Source organism: Spinacia oleracea, chromosome 6 (assembly GCF_020520425.1).
Source record: "Spinacia oleracea cultivar Varoflay chromosome 6, BTI_SOV_V1, whole genome shotgun sequence".
NCBI classification, from domain to species: domain Eukaryota; kingdom Viridiplantae; phylum Streptophyta; class Magnoliopsida; order Caryophyllales; family Amaranthaceae; genus Spinacia; species Spinacia oleracea.
Window position 1 is genome coordinate 136,767,839 of NC_079492.1, and position 23,406 is coordinate 136,791,244.

At 36.6% G+C, this 23,406-nt stretch overlaps 2 protein-coding genes across 3 annotated transcripts; both read right to left on the reverse strand.

Annotated features, from left to right (window-relative positions):
* Positions 1-810: 810 nt before the first annotated feature.
* Positions 811-3,063, reverse strand: LOC130462394 (uncharacterized). The gene is made up of 2 exons (XM_056830546.1): positions 2,068-3,063; positions 811-985 (listed from the first exon to the last, which is right to left on the reverse strand). Exons 1-2 carry the CDS (start codon positions 2,678-2,680, stop codon positions 924-926), a joined length of 675 nt encoding a protein of 224 aa, XP_056686524.1. The 5' UTR covers positions 2,681-3,063; the 3' UTR covers positions 811-923.
* Positions 3,064-3,208: 145 nt separating this feature from the next.
* On the reverse strand, positions 3,209-19,041 carry LOC110776308 (protein TIC 56, chloroplastic). Of its 2 annotated transcripts, XR_008922487.1 has the most exons (7): positions 18,178-19,041; positions 9,257-9,454; positions 6,439-6,721; positions 5,961-6,123; positions 3,617-3,817; positions 3,415-3,498; positions 3,209-3,379 (listed from the first exon to the last, which is right to left on the reverse strand). XR_008922487.1 is itself a non-coding variant. In XM_021980855.2 (6 exons), the coding sequence occupies exons 1-5, from the start codon at positions 18,872-18,874 to the stop codon at positions 3,620-3,622; spliced, it is 1,539 nt and encodes a 512-aa protein (XP_021836547.2). In that variant the 5' UTR covers positions 18,875-19,041; the 3' UTR covers positions 3,209-3,498; positions 3,617-3,619. The 2 variants fall into 2 exon arrangements, 1 of the variants encoding a protein (XP_021836547.2); XM_021980855.2 differs by having other exon boundaries at positions 3,209-3,498.
* Positions 19,042-23,406: the final 4,365 nt, after the last annotated feature.

Consider the following 23,406-nt stretch of genomic DNA (forward strand, 5'->3'; position numbering starts at 1 on the left):
TAATCCTCCTAGAAGGAAGTTAAATATGATTTTTTTTTCCCTTTTTGTCTTTTACTTGTCCTTCGTTGATCATCTATATTATTCATGTTTATTTTTTTTCTTTTTCCTTTTTCCTTCATCTTTTTTTTTCTATAGTTCATGATTTTGCTTTTACATAAAATAAAAAATAAAAAAATAGTAATGTTATTTTTTCTTCAAAAAGATTTTATACTTTTCATAAGAAATATTACTTCTAGCTATAGTAATGTATTTTTATACCCTACTTTCATAGACTTATAGTTGCATGCTTCTTAAACTTAGAGGCTTAATTAATCCCCTCATACGTATACAATAGCATAATGATCCATGATCGTTAAGAATGATGTTCCTTTTTTTTTTATTAGTGTCTTTGTGTGCTATTTGTTCAGTTGCAATTGTTGTAATAAAGTAAACCTCCTTCAAAGATGAAAAACTCGATTTTTCCATTTTAAATTGATATTGAAATTTGGACTAGGTGTTGAGTTTTATTGTTATAAAAACCCAAAAAAATGTTCCTCCTACATATATTTTATTATGATATTTTGATATTTCGACTACTTACCTCTCAACTTTAACCCCCGAAAGGAGCAAACATGAGAAATTAGAAAACAAATCATAAATTTTGTTGGACCCCCATTTATAAATTCCTGGATCCGCCCCTTATTCACACCTTAAACATCTACGGAGTATTTACACGCCTTAAGAAAAAATATAGTTCCGTCCAACAAAATAATCCGCAACGTTGATAATTCTTCCCTATCCTGACAAAATGAACAAGGAGAAATGAAGCCATTGTCCAACATGAAGTTACATTAATACGGAGTATCAATTTGTCATAAGTTCCATTACAACTTTGTTTCAAGTACACATAAAAGAACAAAGAGCTTACAAAGGGAAACGTTAAACTAGTCATGAATAATAGAGTGAATTAAAATGGATGCCTCGTCAGCTTCTGGAGCCGCAGCGTCTGCCCAAACATAACCAACTAAATTTGTTAGACCTGCCTTTCAAATATTTACAACTACTAATTATAAACTCATTCAATGTTATTGTACCATACATATTGTCGATAATCTTCAATGTATAATTGTTTGTAATCTTAACCAAGCCTATTTTGTTGTCTATATACTCACAAGTCACAAGGTACAAGCAGCACATAGGCGGAAAAAAAAAACAGTCTTATGTATTAACCAATTGTACCCAGAAAAACTTATACACGTCATTCTAGATTAATTACCAAACGTCGAAAAATTAGAAGGGTGAATTTTACCAGGTCACTACAGTAGTACTATTTGATTGTATAAAGCGGAACAAAATCAAGGAAATGCACTTATCTTCCAAGTTACCCTAGTGATTTTTTCATGGATTGCCTTCAGCCTGCATGATTGGAAAATATGTCCACCTAATGTTACATACTTCTAGCTTCTAGCTTCTAGTTTAGTATACTTACTTAAAACGAATGTGCTAGAATCCTCACCATATCGGCTTTATTCTATTCGATTTATTTTGTCTGAATTCATAAACTTATTTGATCTCATTTTATTTGAAATAAATTTATTTGTGTACTATTAATCGCAAGAAATGTTTTTTCTCCACTTACTCAATCCAAGTGTTGAGGAGAATGGAGTTGTGTAAGACCGCGCAAACAATCAAGGGCCTATAAACAAGGCAACTACTATCTTCGTAGTTTTTAAGGTTCCTTACAAATGGTGTATAAGAGCTTGTAGAGCTCATAAAATGTAAATTTTAAAAACTTTAACAACATAAGAAATACAATAACGCACATGAGGTGTTAGATTCGTTTTAATATATATTTTTAGAATTTTAAATTTTTATAAAATTTATAAAATTAATATATTTATGTTTTAAATCAGGTCTTAAAAACCGTTAAATAATAAACGGGACTATCTTTTAAATACGGCCGGAGTAAAATGTAAAACCTTTTCTTTAATGTACATTAAACGGATGTAAAAATAATGCTTTTTTTTCTTTTGAAATAGTGCATCTTATCCCGGAAGTAAGAAATTAGACGGGATTAGCAAAATATACCTTGAACAAGACTAGAGATGAAGCTGGTTCCACCATTACTATTGCCACCGCCACCGCCACCACCACCACCACCTTCACTCTCTTCCTCAGCTTTCTTAGACTCATTTTTACACTCCAAACTCTCTTCACTTCCATCATTACTATTCTTCTTCACATCTTCTTCACCCTCACCCTCACCCTCACTACTCCGATGAAATAAACTCGAGATAAGATTAATTACTCCACCGCCACCACTTTCGCTTCCCTCTCCACCACCACTACTATCACCATCACCAGAACCTTGAACACAAGCATCGTCGTTATCATCAGAATGATTAGTGTTTCCCTCAAAGACTTGATCACCAATCGCCTTAGGTGTCCTAGGAGAGGCTAGTTTAGCCAAAAGATTATCTAACAACCCTCCACCACCACCGCTACCACCACCAACACCACCACCACCTTCAACTTTCTGCCTCTTCTCCCTTTCTCTCTCCTCATCATGATTATCTCCTTCATCTCTTCCTCTAACCTCTATTTTAGAAGGCCTAATAAAGGTTTCATTTTCTATTCCAACATCTTCCATTTTTTTGAAATCTTCTTCTACTTTCAACCCAAAATCTTCTGTAAACCTCATGATATTTCTATCACCCTCTTTATACTGTGGGGGCTTATAAGATAAGTATGTGACCCACAAATATTTTCTCTTTTGAAAAAGAAAAAGAAGACACGTGTATCGAAGAAGTTGTCTGATTTTAGCTCGTTATAACATGTCTGACCACTAACAACACTGCACGTGGTGTTATTCACAGCTCCTGTTTCTCTCGCTTCTCCCAAAATGGTCGGATTATTTTCTCACCAATTGTGGGTGTTTTCCTACTTTATGTTTTCCCAGAATTCAAAGTGATTAAATAAGTAAAAAGAGAATTTGGGAAACTGTGAAATAGAATACCCTGAAAAAGAACTCACGAGTTCGGATAATGCCCAATAAGTTGAGATACAGATGAAACAAGTCATGTATTCATGTGGCAATACGCAAATGCCATTAATTAACCTAAATAACTTTTACCAATTTGATCTAAAACAATGGACATTGTTGAAAAAAAAGTGAACATAAGAGGTGACAGTATAACGGGAGTGAGACTAAGGAAAATAGTCAGGCATGTGACTGTAAAAGTAGCAGAAATTGCAATAGACAATGATGAAATAGTAGAGATTATTACTCCATGATATACAAGAGGAAAAAGAGAAGGATTCCAACACTACGTACAGCCGTATAGTGGATCTGATTAACAAACCTTTTCCTACAGAAAAAGACCAACATCCTCGGCAGCAGCTAAAGCCTAAAGCCTAAAGCCTAAAGCCTAAAGCCTAAAGCCTAAAGCCTAAAGCGAGATCTTACTATCATCTTCAGCCGAATTCAAGAAGATTAAGCGGGTATTTGTTTGATGCATTCTGCGGTTTAATACCAGATAAGCAACCATTAATTATTAGATCAGAACTTCAAAACAAAAAAAGTTGAAACCCACAGACGGACATATCATAGGCCGAGAATGGAGGGACGGGAAGAGACCTGTTATTGATTACGTCGAAATCGTGCAAAGTATGCTTCATCCTCAGCTTCCTTCACTGCTTGCCTCCTTTTATACCTGCTTTCTTCTCTTGCACTAGCATCTTCCTCCACTTTCTTAATGACTTGGTCAAGACCGGGGATTGTACGCTCCAGTTTTTTGTGCACCTTGAAACTTAGGTCCACAAATACCTTGTACAACTTCTGCATAATCACAACGGTGGTGTTTGGTTGTTAAAGGATTGGTAAAAAATTAGAGGATTTGGCCAATTTAGAGGTTTGACCAATTCAATCCTCTAATCTAGGTGTTTGGAAGTAAGAGGATTGAAATAGAGGATTGGGAAGAATCCTCTAATTTCAAAAAAGTTGCTCCAATGAGCTTTTTCAATTAGAGGATTGTATTAGGTAAGATAAAATTACAATATAGTCCTCAAGTTGCAACAACTACACGTCTACACCCATATCAATCATGCCCATACATTTATCATTAGATTCACCGATTCGCAATAGCTTAATCAAATAATTACAATGAAGATAACAACCCTTGCAACAACATAGAAGATGAAGCTAAACAATTATAGAACAATACAAAATGTCAAAAATATTTGAGATCGACTCGAACTTTTAAACATCTTGATCGTCCAATGAACCTTCTATTACCGCTTAATAAGTCATTATATTTGTTAAACTTATCTTATTTGGGTTTAACAACCTTGTTAGATGAATCATGAATGATTTGTAATGCTTAACTTATTTTGACTAGCCAAAAAATTAATGTGAAGATAAATTTAAATAAGTTCAGATATATTAGACAAAATGCTTTTAGTGTGACTTTAGTGAAATTAAATAAGTGATTTTAGAAAGAAAAAAAATCATGCACAAAATTATAACACGGTGCTAACCTTTTCTTTATTCACTTTAATATTTAAATTTATTACTTTGCTTACCTTTATTTTTATATTATTTAACTACACATTTATTTCTTAAATAGATGATGTATAATATACTAATGAAAAGGAATTTGAGTTTCTTAGAAGAGTGTAATGTATTTTTTTTTTCTCTTAGTTATTCCTATTTTGTAAATTAGACATTTAATAATTTATTTTCGTAAAAGTTGTTAGTGGGTTAACAAATTTTCAATTTTATATAAATGTTGATTAATTATTTTCATGTTAGTACATTTTATTCCGATAAAAATCTAACCATACATATCCATATATTTAGCAATTACTAATTCTCTATAACTAAATAAGTTAATGTCCTTATTGGTAATTTTACACACTCAAACAGCTATCATATATCAGCTATTTACCAAACACTTTTACATAACCAGCTAATACATTCAGCTAGTCAAACAAGCTAATACCAACAGCTAGTCAAAACTGCTAATACAATCCGCTACAGCTAACAGTTAACCGCTATTTGCCAAACAGGGCCAACATCAAAGCAACAATAGAATGAACTGTTAACGAAATTTTCCTTCTATTCATTAAGTACGGTCATGGAAAATCAGCAACAATTAACAATATGGATAAATTGAGCTTCAGATAGAAACATTTTGGTGGATATTATGAAAACCGAGTCTTAAATACAGAGTGATTAAAATCTCATAGCTCAGAGGTATTCCGTGATTTACTCCCAGTGTCCCTGATTAGTTTTGACACTGACAAATAGTTAGGAGATAAGTTGTTGTTTGGTTATCAAATATTAGTTTTGACACTTATCAAGGCACATAGTTTGTTGACCTCAAGATACAAACGAGCACATTCGCGAATAAAGCTCGAACAAGAATTTTAAAACTCTGTTCGAGCTTGAGATAACTAGAAAACCAATCATTATTATCAAGCTAGTTCAATCAGCCTAAAACTCGACTTGACTCAACTCGTTCGTTTGTAGACCTAACGGCAGCAAAAGACCAGTGAGTCTGGCGGAGGACAGCGATGTTTTTTTTCTTCTTTAGTCATCTTTCAGATTGTGCCAAAACAAAGACAAAAGGGAGACAAAGCAGAACACCACACTAGCAAGTGGCTCCACAGCCGACTTCCAACGAAAGGAAAATGAGATCCAAAGGAATTCAATAATATTCCATTACTAATTTGGAAGGATGATGACTTTTTCAGACATTCTAAAACAGTATACGTGACTAATAAACCAGCCGGGGGGAACATATTATTTAAAAACTTCATGCACACTCTAATTTAGTTGCTAATCCAATACTTTTAGGATTACGGCTCTAAAATTCTCGTTGTCGTATGCAATAAATACAGTGAAGTGAAAATAAGTTCAAAACAGTTTAAGCTACTACAAACTGCTCAAGAAAAGAATACAGAATGCATAAAGGACATACCTTGACATCTCTGTTCCATTTCCTTATATATGGAGGACCAGTTGTATAAGTGCCAAGAGGCTCACGATACCATTCTCTGCCATATGTTAGTTGATCCATGGCTTGTTCTACACTTAGGACCTCCCATGGCCTTAATCCAGGGATAACTTTAGCCAATTGCTGCCTGCCTCAGAAAAGTAAATCATCACACATCCATCTACGCAACAAATTAGAAACCCAAAATACAAAGATAAAAATTCAAAGGAGACTTAACGTTGAGAGGCAGGGGAACTGGTTATTGAAGGAAATTATCATCACCAACAGAATAAATTCTGAACTGGATAGTATAGTAGTGACATTCCGCTAACTACCGAATACTAATTGAGTGAATTAGTATCTAAGATTTGGTGCCTCACATGGCATAAAGAGTGTTCAGACAGAGAATTTGAAAACGTTTTTTGTTTGGCTAATGACAATGCGAGAAGACAGAAATAAATACCTTAAATGTTTTGGTATAAATTTATTTGGCATGTGATCAGATTCCAATATTGTTGTTAGCTCAGAACCACTAGCCCACAGAAAGAGAGCGTGACTTGGAGTTCTTACTCCAGGCCAAAATCCATCATTAGCTTCAAGTACGGCCAAATCACGATTCTTACTTTCTACAGCCTCCTCTTGCAGTTGTTTATAGGTTTTCTTTTCAAACCCCTTCAATGGAACCCAAGGTGACCTTCCTTTCTGAAGTTTATGGAGAAATGCAGTAGCAGCTGCTCCGAACCTGACTGAACAGTGCAATATAAGATAGATCATTAAATGCATACAACCAGGAGCTCAAAATAAGAGTGCAACAAATCAGACGACTTCTCAGTTGTTTAACACTAGAGCAAACAAAATCATCTTTGATTTTAGATAGTTTTGATGCTTGATTGATATCAATGGTAATGTAGCCAGCATATGTTTATGTTAGCCTTTGGTGCCTCCACGTACCTGGAAGTCTAGATATACTGCATCTTTTGAGCTCTAATAATGCTGGTATGTTAAAGGCAGATTAAACTATGTACTTGTTGTCTCTGTCTATAGACTCTATATCCATGTATGCTAACAGGTACAAATGTACAATGTTTCTCACCTCCCGACTGTAACCTTGCACATTTGAATTCTTATATATGTAGTACTCTCTAAAAGTTCTCTTTGCACTCACATTGTGAAATTCTTTCTAACAACCTTAAAATTCAATTTCTCATCACCAGAATGAATACCGCTAAACAGCCAAGAACATCTCTTGGCAAACTGCCAATCTGCTTAGTACATGGAGTAGCTTACCAAGATTTTTTTAAAATTTTCTCTTTAAAGATGGGAACAGTAGATGTGGCCAGTGGGTCGTTTTCCCATGCTCCAACATTGAAGGGTAAATATCAATCTTTTTTTTTCCTAGAGTGGCTCTATCAAGTTTTTCAAAAGTAAGTTGTAGATGGAAGTATGGAACTTTAAAAAATTGTGGGAGAAGGCCAGCCTCTAACCAGACTCTCAACTCAAGCCCTGGACCAGTCCGGCGGCCGGAATCAGCTCATGGCCAGAGCTTGGTGATAAATGCATCAGCAAAGAAGTACTTTTTTCAATTTCTGGACTGATATTATAATTGATTTGACAGAGCTAGGTAAACAGACAATGCAGTTATTGTTACAACTTGAGTTACCCATCCTTAAACTAATAAATCCATGGCAACTGGATCAATGTCTTTTGATGATGGAGATGACTACTGTATATAGGAAAGAAGGAAACAAAATTTAGGAGAAAATTAAAATGAAACATTAGGGATGGTGAGAAGAGAAAAAGAAAAGGACAAGTTTATAACATTCCTCAGTGTATACTAACCAAGAATCCAAGATGTTGATATCCGCATTTCCAATATATGCTGGACATAAACATCATGTTCTCATTTCAAATTTAAGATATTAAAATTCTTCTTATAAAAAATTTAAAATAAGGATTTAGGAATACACAACCAGACAATCCTTCCCTTTTAATAACAAAAGTCAAGCCAAGCTTTAACGTGCTCTTGTTTACTTCTTATATATCTTTAAACAGAATAAACACTGCCAGGCTTGAGCTTTAGACAACCTAAAGTGTCAGTATATTGCACCCATTGACCAACCAGACATCATCTAAGTTACATCAATTAAACAAGTTTAAGCCACTTCAGGGCCAATGCTTTTTGGTTACAAGGATAGTGATATCCTATTAAACTATTCCTTATTAGTTATCCACCCAAGGTTAACACTAAACCAACATAACTTTTTCTTTAAGAAGTAAGCTGGTGGATTGTCAAAGCAGTGTATAAAAAAGTATCAGGTCTATGCAGAGTTGGATCTGAAATGATCATCCATAGGGTTGCTAGCGTATTAGAAATTAGCATACATGTGCAACACACTCCCCAAACCCACCTGCTATCCGTACATACGCAAGAAGACAGAAGAAACAGCAGGGCACTGTGGAGGCAGCAGCCACAGCTGCGTTGACAGAGGGAGGTGCCACTACCCTTGGTGGAGACAACGATTATATTCATTTAGACTTTTGTCTTGTATAAGCTGCCTTTTTGTCTTAGTATATCATCTTAATTGCTTTTGTCTTTTATTCCATGTTTGTAATTAAAAGGGAAGGGGAAGCAGAGGGAAAATCATCTTGAAGGTAATTGGTGGAATTGGGAGAGTGAGAACCTCTCGAATGTTCTCAAGGTGTAACTAAGCTTTATGCTCTATCTTTATTATAATCATATAAACCTTCCTCTATCTTGTTGCTTGTTCCTGTAATTCTGAGTACCTGATGAATTGGAATTCTGAGTTCCTAGCAATATGTTTTCAGTCTATGGTGGTATGTATTTTCACATGGAAAATCCTACACTCGAGAAGAAAAGAAGGCTCTATATGCTCTATGCCTCTATCAGAAAACAAAATCTGGAGTAAGCCTCCTTTGTTCAAATCTCCCACCTTAAGTAATGGGTACAAGGTAGACAGATAATTTCCTTCATGGGATGACTAAACAATGTCGATGTAAAAAATGTTTTACTGCTGTGCCAACCACACAGCACCACTGAATCCCATCAATGCAGTCTGTAAGTTCATTAAATGTTACAATAAGGGGGAAAACCAAAAAAAAAGGGGAATGAACGGTAACCATCCGTGTATGAGTGGCCAAGTAAAAAGAAGCCCTCATCTTTGTTAACATTAGCATTTAATGGAAAGGATAACAAGCTGCATTAATAGTACCTAAATAGTTAAAGGCCATCAAAAAGATAATGAAATTGACAAGTAGCAAACCTTCCCAAGTGGCAATTGCCCGCTCTAAGCCATAAATCATGCCTATAGGCGCCCACTCATCCTGGTCCTCTCCCCATATGAAAGTATGAGTATCGATTATGCCAGCACCCCATGCAGTCTTAAGTTGAATCAGCTCACATGGTCCTCGTGTACGACCCAAACGATCCTTGTAGTACCAACCACCCGTCTTCATTATAACTATAAAATAAATAAATAATTAGTATATTCTAAAAACAGTCATGAAAGAATAGAAAAACAGAACCTGAAATGACAAAAAAGGGAATGGCAGAGTTATTAGTCAAAACAATTAACTTCATCATTTTAATGCGTATGATTGTTCAAGGAGCACATCACCAATTCTTCAAACAAAAACATTTTATGTAATAAAGAAAATTTTTACTACACTATGTATGCTACACAGTTTAAACAGATATCATGATTTAACAGCGCAAAAGTTTTAAAAAAAAATTGCAAGAAAATGAAGTTAACTAGAAAAGTTCCAAGTCAAAAAACAATAATTTCTAACAGTTGCTACTAACGTCCAAAAACAGCTTCCTATTTTCTTGATTTTATATTGCTCAGAATTTCCTCCTTTTCAGGAAGATCACTACAACAGTTGGAGGGAACTTACATAGTTCCAATCAGTTGCAACATTCCTTGCACATTATTACACAACTATTCTCACGATGATCAATGAGACAGATATCCGGTTCAACTAATTTATTTCCTATCTATTGATACCAACATGCAACATATCTGGAATAACTTAGCATATGAGAATGAGATATCATAAGATTTGCTTATTAGGTACTCACAATTCTCATTACATAAGAACTCTCTGTCAATTAAGTTTTTCTTGCTTTTTGAAGGCAAATTGATTGCAGTTTCACCCTCCTATGCTAAAATGGCAGGCTATGCATAACATATTACAACCTCAATTCTCCAATCAACACAACATACTTTCCTTGAAGTCAGTCAAAATCTTGTTTTTTTTTTTTTTTTTTTTGAGGGAAAACGGCTTTGGCCGTTAGTTTCTATTATTAATTAAACAAAAATCAGCTGCTAAGACATCCTCTACGATACTTGGACAACCTCCTATCCACACTCGTGTAGTGAACTCGAGTGGGCTAAGATGAGCCATAGTATGAGCCACAAAATTGGCTTCTCTAAAAACATGAGCAAACAAAATAGAATCAAAATAACTACTAATAATTCGTATTTCTCTAATAATCATACCCAAATATGAGCCATCTTCTTGCTTCCCGTTCACCAAATTAACGACTTGCAGACAATCACTTTCTACGACCACTTTGTTAGCACTACATTGTATCGCCATTTTTAACCCTAGTACTATTGCTTTAGCCTCCGTAACATTCGCTGCCCACTCTTGCTTAACCTGTTGGCAAGCCATACGTATCACATTTCCTTCCTCATTTCTAAGAACTACACCCATGCCAACCCCTTTTTCTTGGAATGTAGCCCCATCAACATTGATTTTGATGTAGCCCGTAGCAGGTGGGCACCAAGAGAGTGATTGTCGTCTCGCATGTACCCCAACACTCACCCCCTGCCTATGAGCCATCCTTCCTCCAACCTTCCCACCATATCCCTCTTCCATAGCCTGTTCAAACGCAAGCATTGTCGACGTTGCCACAGCCACAATTTCACTCGCACATCTTGGCACACTTCCATGAGCTACAGCATTACGCTCGTTCCAACACGTCCAAGCTAACATAGCTACAGCATTTCTTTCCTCTTCCTTCAATGTATCCATCCACCAACCAACCCAATCCAGCACATTACCTACTCGTGGGCACTCCATTATTCTACCCAGCTCTGCTTCCTCCCACACCCTTGCAGCAAACCTACACTCCCAAACTGCGTGTAAACTAGTCTCATCTGAATGATGGCATCTCGAACATGTCGCCGACACACTGTCAATTCTCCTATGCAGACCTACAGCTGTAGGTAGAGCACCACTACATAATCTCCATAAGAAAACACGCACCTTAGGGGGGACGACCAACCTCCAGATTTTCTTCCATATATGATTTTCTTCAGATGACCCAACAACACCATCTTGAGAGCCTTTGTAAAATTTAATAAACTGATAACCCGACTTAACTGAGTATATCCCCGACTTCTCGTAACTCCACACAAAAACATCATCCAGTTGCATAGTGGGTAAAGGGATAGCAAGCACCTCATTTGCCTCAAAAGCCAAAAAATTGGCACGTACTACCTCTTCTCTCCACCCACCTACATCCTGATCAATCAGGTCTGCAACCAAGTCACAAGTACTACCTTCTTTTCTAGGTGATATAACCCCATACGAGGGAGGCCTAGAGAGCCAAGGATCTCCCCATATATTCACTTGTTTTCCATCACCAATAATCCACTTACAACCCTTCTCTAACACCCATCTACTGCCCCATACACTCCGCCACACGTAACTTGGTCTAGTACCTACAGACGCATTCAGAAAGTCTGTTGATGAAAAATAGCGAGCCTTCAGAATTTTTGAGGAGAGCAGCTCGGGGTTGGTCATGATCCTCCAACCTTGTTTCGCCAAAAGAGCCTCATTAAAATCAATAATGCTCCTATAACCCATTCCCCCCTGACCTTTCGGATAACACATTTTATCCCATGCCACCCAAGAAATCTTCCTCTCATCCTCCTTACAACCCCACCAAAAGCGAGCCATTATTCTTTGAATATCATGGCAAAAACCTAAAGGTAGACGAAACAAACTCATTATATAGGTAGGAATTGCTTGGACAACCGCCTTTAAGAGCACTTCCCTACCCGCGAACGATAATAGTTGTTGCTTCCACCCTTTAAGTCTTTTCCACACACGTTCCTTTAAGAAACTAAACGCTTGAGACTTTGATCTTCCTATACATGTTGGCACCCCTAAATACTTTCCATGGTTATTAACCAGTTTTACCTCCAAAGCTATCGCTAACTCCTCCTTCCTGTCAGTTGGGACATTCGAGCTCATAGGCACTTCCGACTTCGAGAAATTAATTTCTTGACCAGAAGCACTACTATAACAGTCAAGTACCCTTCGAATAGCTTGCACGTCCCTATCCTCCGCTCTACAAAATATAATACTATCATCAGCAAACAACAAATGTGACACCTCTGGAGCACCCCTGCACACACGAATCCCCTGTAAAGAGCCCCTATTAACCTCCATTTGAATAAGATGAGAGAACACCTCCGCACATATAATGAACAAGTATGGAGAGATCGGGTCGCCTTGTCGTAAACCCCTACCAGGAGAGAACGAGTCTGACGGTTCACCATTGATAATAACAGCATGAGACACAGAGGACACACACCTCTGAATTAGTTGTATCCACCTCACATCAAACCCCAACTTCTCCATTACCTTCTCTAGAAAAGCCCACTCGACACGATCATACGCTTTACTCATGTCAAGTTTAACCGCCATACTCCCTTTTCGGCCCGAACATACACTATGCATATAGTGAAAGGTTTCGTAAGCAACCAAGGTATTATCTGTTATGAGCCTACCCGGGGTAAATGCACTCTGGTTCAAAGAAATGATTTTTGGGAGAAACACTTTCATCCTATTAGCTAGCATTTTTGATATAATTTTGTATATGACATTACATAAGCTAATAGGACGAAACTCCGCCATAGAGAGCGGATTCTTTACCTTCGGAATCAACACAATGTGTGTAGCATTAAGTCCATCCATCTCCTTCACTCCATTAATAACATCGATCACATGAGCAGCCACATCTTGGCCTATTACGTGCCAATGTTTTTGGAAAAAATTTGCGTTCATCCCGTCCGGTCCCGGAGCTTTACTAGGGTGCATTTGAAAAATTGCTACTCGTACCTCCTCATAATTAAAAGGCCGCATCAAACCAATATTCATTTCATCAGTGACTCTCCTGCCCAGTCCCTCAAGCGCCGTCTCGAAAGAGTCCGGAGCCATAGTTTTAAAGAGGTCCACAAAGTATTCCATAGCAGCCCCTGTAATATCTTCATGCTCACAAGCCCACTCTCCGTTCGCCTTTCGGATACCCCGTATTGTATTTCTTTTCCTCCTCCCAGTAGCTTTCATATGGAAATACTTAGTGTTACGATCACCTTCCTTCAAATTCGCGTCCCTCGAACGTTGTCTCCACATAGTCTCTTCCATATGTAAGAGATTATCAATTTGCTCACATACCTTCTTTCTCTCCTGTACAACAGCATCACTTGGTGGGGACCCATCAATTTCGGCCATCCTCTTACGAGCATTCTTTATCTTCTTCGTCACATTACCAAATTCCTTCCTACTCCAAGTATGCAATGCTTCACCACATTTTTTAATTTTGACCAGCACATCATCAGCATTCCATAATCCATCAACCGTCGACCAAGCTTCTTTGATCGTACTCTCACAATCCGGAGATGCCAACCACATATCTTCAAAACGGAACAATTTCTTTCTTTTCCTAGAACCCCCACTTCTAGGCATGCTAGTAATTTTGATAGGTACATGGTCAGACTTATCACTTGGCATATGAATGACACCAATGTGAGGTAAGAGCTCCATCCAATCCAACGTCGCCACACCCCTATCAAGCCTCTCAAAAACTGCATATTGTCCCGCTTGTTTGTTCCACCATGTGAACGGTTCACCAAAAAAACCTAAGTCTTTCAACTCACAATCATCTAAGGCATCCCGAAAGTCCGACATCTCACGTTGGTTCCTTGGTGGACCACCTTCCTTCTCTGCATCAAATAAAATTTGATTAATGTCACCAACCACAAGCCACGGAAGGTCAGACGACTGCTTCAATGCTCGCAACAGTTCCCATGATAAATATTTTTCCGTATTATCGGCCCATCCATAGAAGCATGTTAATCTCCATATATCATCACAAAATAAGCCTTTGATTGAACAATCAATATGATGTAATGAAGCAGACAAAATATTTACATCAATATTATTATTCCAGAACAAAGCCAGACCTCCAGAGCGTCCAGCAGAATCAACAAAGTAACTTTCCGTATATTGTAACCGAGACTTTACCACCCCCATTTCAACGCCACTCCTCTTTGTCTCCATCAAGAATACTAGCTCCGGATGATCAACATTCAGCAACTTTTTAAGCCTTCCAACTGCCCGTTGGTTGCCAAGCCCCCGACAGTTGTAGCTTAAAAGACTCATTGTACTCGGCGGGATTGGTTATCACCAATCGCCGCCGTTAAGTCATCAGCAAGGACCACCTCACTACCATTCTTAAAAGAAAAAGATATGGGTTGGACATTACCAGCAGAGTCTATCATAGGGGTGTCATATATAGGGGTCTTATCATTTATACTTGTTTCCAAGCTCGTTATTAATCCGTTTCTCCCTCTCTTTAGAAGGCGAGCATTCGCCTCTGAGTAAACAGCTCCATCCGTATTTGCACTCTCCTCCATACTCCCTTCCCCTTTGTCCACGCCATCACCAGCTATCGGGTTCTCATACACTAACATAGCCCCCCTTTTTACTTGGTCTTCCACAATGAAACCCAAATTCTTCACCCCTTTATCAAAGTTAAGTTTTGCTTTGGCTTTTGTTTCCTTCAGTCTGCCTTTAAATTCTTGGCATAGTTTAATCTCCTCCTCCCTCCTATAATCAATATTTCTACGTCTTTTTGTTGGAGATGCTCTCATCCACATGTCGTAAGGTAGTTCAGAGGCCGGTGTTTTATCATCATAATGCAAACACTGCTGGTAATTATGACCAAATAAACCGCATACGAAGCAAATGTCCATCATCTTCTCATATGTAAGTTTAACCAATTTGCTTCCAGATGCCACCCCAATTCTCATACCCCTTCTCAAAGGTTTGTCAAGTTTCAAGTCCACCCGAATCCTCATGTATTTACTCCACCCAATAGGATCCGATTCATCATACTCCACAAATTTCCCCATCCTCGACGCAATAGACACAGCCATGGACTTTGTTCTCTTGTTTAATGGGACATCCTCTGCCTTAACCCAAAATCTTATTGTGTCAAAAACAATTTCGGATGGTTGTATACCCTCCTCCACCTCTTTTAGCAGTAGAGGTGCTCCGTCAAAAGACCAAGGCCCCTCCTCAAGCACTTTAATTTTATCAGCAAGGGCAAAGAACTGAAATATGAACATGTTATTATCGATCTCACGAACCACCATACCCTTCCCAGGCCTCCAAGCGACTTTCATGGTGTTTTTCATCGCCTCTACGCTGTACGGATTAAGTGTAAGCAATTTCCCGACTAGACAAAGTACTAATTGTTCTGAAATAGTCTCATCCTCTTCCTCGTCGCACTGAACAATCTCCTCTTCCTCTTCTGTCAAGGCCAACCCCCTCAATTTTTGTTCCAAAATCTCAGCCATATTCACCAATAACAAGCCACAGAGGAGAGAAGTAACCTCGTGGATGAGTTGTTGCCAGAAAATTGAAAGAACCTCACTTCACAATCAAGGAAAGGAAGAAGATAACCTCCACAAGTCAAACCCTAGAAAACCCTAGGTCGTGGCTCGAGAGAACGATAGTTACGAATATCGGAGTTGCAATTTTTTTATAAACAAAAATATGTTGTTTTTGACACGTTCATCAGTGTAATTACAGGTAAGTTCCTAACACTTTAGTCTTCTCAATAGCTTTTCCCTCTCAGCCTTCTGTATATCAAGAAATAATGAACAAATCACAACGATGAACAATTCATCGTTCCCAATTTGTTGCAGAAAGATTAAAATTTCTACTATCCCTGTGCTACATGGTCTAAACAGATATCATGATTCAACAGTGCAAAATTTTTTAAATATTGCAAATAAATTAAGTTGGGCTGACTAGAAAACTTTCAAGTCAAAAAACAATAAATAGTTGTTGCTAACATTCAAAAACAGTTCCTATTTTCTTGATTGTATAGTGCTCAGAATTTCCTCCTTTTCAGGGAGATCAAACAACAGCTACAGGGAACTTCCAATCAGTTGCATATTCTTTGCACATTTTTATACAACTATTCTCAAGTGATGATCAATGAGACAGATATCCGGTTCAACTAATTTATTTCCTATCTATTAATACCAACTTGCAACATATCTGGAATAACTCAGCATAGTAGAATGAGATATCATAGGATCTGCTTACTGTGTACTAGCAATTCTCATCATATAAGAACTCTCTCTCAATTAAGTTTTTTCTTGCTTTTTGAAGGCAAATTGATTGCCGTTTCACCCTCCTATGCTAAAATGGCAGGCTACACATAACATATTACAACCTCAAAGCTCCAATCAACACAACCTATTCTCATTGAAAGGCAGAGTCAAAATGTTGTTGACACATTCAAGAGTGTAATTACAGGTAAAGTTCTGAACACTTTTAGTCTTCTCAATAGCTTTTCCCTCTCAGCCTTCCGTATATCAAGAAATAATGAACAAATCACAACGATGAACAATTAATTATTCCCAATTTGGTGTAGAAAGATTAAAATTTTGAGGCGTCTAATTATTACAGAGTACAATTATTTAAGGCAATGTTAGTGGGAACAGGAAGGAAGATATTTTCCAGGGACATGTTCTCAAACATTTCTTTGTTAGATTTAGAGGAGAGAGTAATGTTCTTCCTCATGGGTGAAAGGCATCTTCCAGTGGAGGAGAAAGTATTCCTCAATAAAGGGAAGCTGCACATCCTCTTCCTAGGAAATAATATAACAGGACCAAAAGAATCCCAAAAGTGATAACCTACCCCACACGCGAATTTGGAGATAATGCAGCACAAACCACATTAAGTTAGTGCATGAGCCATTTGATAACCCTAATTTCACAACCAAATGTCAAAATTGTCTAAAATTAATTCTAACTGCCCCTAAGTAAACACTATGGAAGATAAGTTTCAGTTAAAAGGTATATATTCCACCAACCAAGCACAACTTCAGAAACCATTGTGTTAATGTTACTCACTACTGATTTGGCATTTAACCCTTTGCAAAATAGCTCTAGGGATGAAGCTCAATTCAAATCCTCCTTCCTGGATTTAGACAGTTGGAAATATATAAGCAAACTTAATTGACGAACACAGGGCCCTGACCAGTTCACACCAACCAAATCGATCAAGAGATGCAAAAGGCACTACCTGACAAATATAAGACTTGTAGAATGAAATCTTTAGCACCTTAAGGTCGAATGCAAGATGAACCTCACTAGTTAGTTTTCTTTTTCCTAGCCAGGCAAGCTGGAAAGCAAATGCAATCATGCTTGAACTTCTAAACTCCGTATAGGAATCACTCTCACGTTAGCAACTAAGGGGGTAACTCCAGATTAACTCTTAGCCTAAATTCTCTAGCTTCATTTGCTCAAAAGATCAACAGAAAGATGGTTGCATATCACAAAAATAGCAATACTTATTTTATTATATTATTCCCTCCATTTCACTATAACTGATGTCGTAGACGAAAAATCCATTTTGAGACAAGTTAAGGACCAACAAATTTTGATTTTAACCGGAACTGTGAATTGATCGTACAAGGTGATAATGGATAATGATGGCAATCAATTTGCAGCAAAATAGAATATTGGTAGTCAAATTGTACAAGATATTGACTCATATTGAGTTGACAGAGGGAGCATATGAAATCATACAGCAGTTATACTTATACTCCGAATTACCACATAAGAGTATAATAATCTGGAGTATAAGTACAGATAAAACGGATATCCATGAGCATAACATGGTCTGAATGACGTTATTCTATATATTCCAATGGCATTATATAACAAGCAAATGCAGAGATAATTAGTTTACCAAAAATACTCCTATCAAACCACTAACTCATTATTTCAATTCCAAACCTACACAACAAGACATTAACCAAACAATCAAACTTCAACAAACAAACCAACGTTCAACAAGAAATACTCACAATCATAATACCGCTTTTCGAGCCGCTTATACCCAATGGCCTGAGCAGCATCAATCGGCCTGCCGGGGGGATACGGCCGCTGCCGGAAACCCCATAGTCCAAAAAAGAACTGCTTTGTAAAATCCCAAAACTTATCATCCGATTCCTCCTGAGACTGTATAGCTTTTCTAGGCATTGGCCTACCATCTAACCCAGTAACATGAGGAACCTCCTTCCAAAGCTTAGCATCCTCTCCTCTATACGGTTTCTCATTCCTCTTAATCTCCCTTTCATTATAAGCATCAGCAATTTCCTCAGCCCTAGTTAAAAATTGAACTACTGGGCTATCCCTAAACTCTTCCCACCATTTTTTGTTCTCTTCAATTTCTTCTGGAGTTGGGTTTTCTTTGGTTTCGAAAACTGGGTCTTCATTCAAAATCTTTTCGACTTCTGGGGTGTGTCGAAAATCGGGTAAATTCTCAGATTCCCACCAGAATTGGTCCAGCATTTGTTGGTATTTTCCTGGTTTTGAGGGTTTCGGGGGGGTTTTTGGGCTTGGTTTTTTGAGGTCGAAGAGAGAGAGGGAGGAGAAGAGAGGTTTAGGAGGGTTTTGGGAGAGAGTTAGAGAGAGAAAATTGGGAAATGAGATTGGGTGTGGGGGTTTTTCGAACCAGTGGAAGAAGTGTTCGCCAAATGGACCTAAGTTGATTGAAGCCATTTTCGTGAGTTTTGAGGTTTTTAGCTATGGAGTTTTCTGGGTTTTCTGTTTCTGGTGTGACAAGAGGAAGAGAGGGAAAGCAAGGGAAGAAGATAGGCTTAGTGACTGCTGAGCCGTGGGTGAAGAAGCTTGTGTTGTGCCAGTGTTACCTGGACCATCAAGAATTGACGAGTATTGGGTTAATCCCTCCATCCGTAATCTATTACTCCGTAGGAGTTATATTTACTATTTCTTGCCCTAATTTATTAGAAGTCATACTTTCATTTTTAATAATAAAATAAAATAGGAAAAATGTTATTTTATTGGGCAAAGTATATGTTTTTGCAAATTGTTTTATTATTAATAGATAGATGATTACAAATACTACTCTCTCTGTCTCTTTTTGTTCTTTACGTTTTCCTTTTTGGGTATTTCAAAATGTTCTTTACATTTCCTTTTATATTATCACATACATGACTTAATATTCTATCAAAATTTGTGTCAAATTATTATTTTAACCAATTATATTCATTGGGCCACTTAATCTCTCACACTTTTTCATTGGGACATTAAATTTTTCTCATTTCCCAATATCAGAAATTTTGATAAAAGTTAAAATATTATAAATAAACGTAATTTATCTTGTTTAAATAAAAAAAATTGAGGAATCTCGATGCAAATTAATTAATCGTTAAAACGCGTGAAAAATGTCAAACGTAAAAAACAAAAAGAGACGGAGGGAGTACTATATAGTGATTAAAGTTGTGCATTTGTAAATGTGTTAGTAAAACTGACCCATCTACACATAAACAAATTGAGTAAATCTTAACATTTCTTTGCCACACAATGATATAGAAGTTATCGAACGTGTTAAGATGAATGGGTAGTGTATAAATGATGAATAATATTTGTATATGGTATTGTGCGCATATAGGTTACATTATTAGGCATTAATTAATACTCCCTCCGTCCCGGAATACTCGACCCGGTTTGACCGGCACAGAGTTTAAGGGACTTGAATTGACTTATTTAATTTAATAGGTAGTAGTTGATAGTGGGATATTATTTTAACGTAGTTAGTGGGAGGTGGGTTAAGAGGTGGGGTTGGGGGAGAATAGGGGTTGAATTTTTAATTATTTTTTGTATGGAGTAGGAGGTAGGTGGGTTAATAGGGGTAGAATGAGAAATAATATAATATTGTTAGATTATTTCCATTTTTAGAAACAGATCAAGTTTTAAGGGACGGCCCGATAAAGAAAACAGGTCAAGTATTCCGGGACGGAGGGAGTATCATCTATACCTAGCATTTTAAAACTCAAACCATAATTACATATGTGATATTTGTCCACTTCTCTATCATCTCCACATTTTCCTTTTATTTTTCTTTTCTGATTGACTCATTAAATTGTTATTCAATATTAATATTTGTATTAAAATTATAAAAACTCAAAAGTCACCCTTGTATATGAAAAATAACAACTCAAACGACACCCATAATAAAATTTTTTGAAAAAAATACATAGAAATAAATTATCTCAAATCAATAACCATTAGTACTTATAACTCGGAGTAATAATCTTTTGAGATTCATAACTTCAAAAAAAAAAAAAAGTAAACATTTTTTTCCAATAAATTAACCATCAACCTCTCATCTCTTATGCCCCCAATATAAATAAATTTGACTACTAAGCATTTTTTGTTATATTTTTCACACAATCAACTATACATATCAACATATATTTTCAGAGGTAATATGTTTTAATTGTATTTTTCACTTTTTTTATGAGTACATCTTAATTTTTCTCATTTGTTTTTATTATTTTAATTAATAATAAATTTTCTTTGCTATTTTTGAAAAAATTATATGTATATCACATTATCATTGGCGTTGATTGTTATTCCTGAATTTTATAATAACCTTAAAGTAGAAAAAGAGTAATAAACATAAAGTATTTCTACTTACTTTTATCTTACATTAACCTTGTGGATGTACCATAAAAAAATTACGAAGTGTATTTTATGATACATAAAATCGTATGTCGAGCAATGTAAGTTTTTCACACTATATATAATTCTCCCGTGCTTTTGCACGGGGCAAAATGTTAGTTTTAGTTGCATTTAGGATCACATTTGCATAAGTTATAGTACATTATTATGCTCTATTATGCTTCATATGTGTTTTTCTTAATGTTACATAGGTGATTAATTCTGTGGTCATTTGGATGCTTTCGGAGTGTTCGGAGTTGATCTGAATGATAATGGAAGATTTAGGTTGAAGACGAAGAGTTTGATTGGAAGAGTTAATAATTTACGTCGATTTGTATCATTTACATCATATTACATACGGCGAGGGGAACTTGGGAATCTCATGGTACGATGCTAGAATTACGCGGAGTTTTAGAGGAAACCAAAGTCTAAGAGCCTAGTGTCGTAAGCATTCATAGCATCCAAGAGCTTGTGGTCATAACACATGCACGCACAATCCATCGGGCAGCCAACACACCCGATGGATTTCGCGCTCAAGACCAAGCGGGGCCGCTGGTTTTTGCCCAAGCAATGCAGTCGCAACATTATCGTAGCACGCACCAGCGTGTCACAGTCCGAATGTTTTGACATCGGATCCGTGTGGCGAACTTTTGCCTACTGGCGGCAAGGATGCAAGCCTTGTGCAGAATGAGTCTCTTGTGACTCGTAGGCGCACGAGCAAGCGTCTGATTCTAAATGGGAACTCTTGCCTATTGGCGACAAGAGTGAGGGACAAGGGTCGACCGGGGCGCTTGTGTGCACACAACAGGAACAAGCGGGATCGACGACGAGAATTTATCTGATTGCGGGACTTTTCTAGGATTTGGGATGCTTTAGAGCAAGTGGCGGCACAATATCTAAAAGGCCTATAACAAAATACAAGCAATAAAGCGATGGAAACGTTTAGTGATAAGTAGGCCTACAAACTACTAGTGAACACTGGATTCACAGTAACATAATAATTCTATCTAAAGCCTAGAAAAGTATTAGAAAGATCCTAGAAAGCAATAGATAAACAAAATACAAGTAAAGGAAGGTTGGATTCTAATACATCCACCCCGATTGATTTCACGCTCAAGAGTCGTAGAGTTGTTGCTTCTAGCGGGAACGCTAGAAATTCCGTGCGCTCATCCACAAGCACGAGGCCTAGCTCCAGTGCGAGCTCATCGTCGTGATCGTTCCCATCTAGTCATCGTCTATCGTCCAATTAAATCGTAACTTATGTAATTATTAATTCTTATTTTCTTTTCGATCTTTAATTTTATTTTAGTTAGAAATTAGGAAGCATATAAATACTCCAAGAGAATTATTTTAGGAAGCATTTCCCTTATGCTTTTTATTTCCTAGAATTTTATTTTTATGTTTAGTTTTGTTTTCTCTAGCTCTTCTATGATTGAACCTATTATTTTTGTTTTGATCCATTCATCAATCTAGAGGTACTTTCCTCTTGCTTTAATTTATTGTTATTATTTTCGTTCCTTACTTTAATTCGTCATTTTATTATGAAATTCATATTTGTTATTTCTTTCATGCTTGTTAATTTAATTATGAGCGAGTGTCATGTTCCCGGGCTAAGTAAGGGAAGCCATGTTGATGCCATGATTGTTATGCATTAAAGTTCGTTAATTTATATATTATCTTTTGAGTAATACTAATTGATTTGTTTAATTGTTGATTCGTGTAACTGGCCAATATCATGAATTGATTATCTAGATAATAGAAATTAGAATTGAAAGATTATATTCTTAGAGGTTTGGTACAATTGAAAATTCTGATTATGTGAGCGACCATACTACATGAATCGACCATAGGATATACTAACATGTACTTTTAATTACTCGGCATAATTTATTCATATTCGGATTAATATGTGTTATTGGATTGGTATAAGCATAGTGGACGGAACGTATGCCCTAGACCTTTAATTCATTGATAATTTCTATATTTATATTATTGTTTTAGTTTTATTAGTTAATAATCAAAATCACCTTTTGTTTATTGAAATAGTTTATAATGATTAGGCAAAAACTAATAGCTAGAACTTGTCTCCCCGTGGGCTCAACCTATATTTTCTATGTATCTGCTAATAACATACACTGTGCACTTGGGAAATCACTTTTTAATTCATCAATAAACTTATCTTTATACTCATTTTTCATAATTGACAACTTTATAAGGTATAAGTTATGAAACGCTAACTAATTATTAATTCCCAAAGTTTAGATTTACATATGTACTAGTACTTAAACCATGTTCTTTTGGACTTTCTTTCTATAATTTCAGTTCATTTCATATCCTATAAGTTTATTCTAGTTTAGCTCGGTTTAGTTCAACTCGATACAATAAATAAGAAGCTTATTTCAATACAGATTCATATAGTCCAAAAGAAAACAGGTCTTTTAATTTTTTTTGGTCACAATAAATTCACTTTTATACTTCCTTTTTGGCGAATGTGACAATTTATCCCCATACGTTTTGCTTGTAGCAAATCAACCCCTAATGTTTAGTTTGAAAGATTGCAAGTTAAT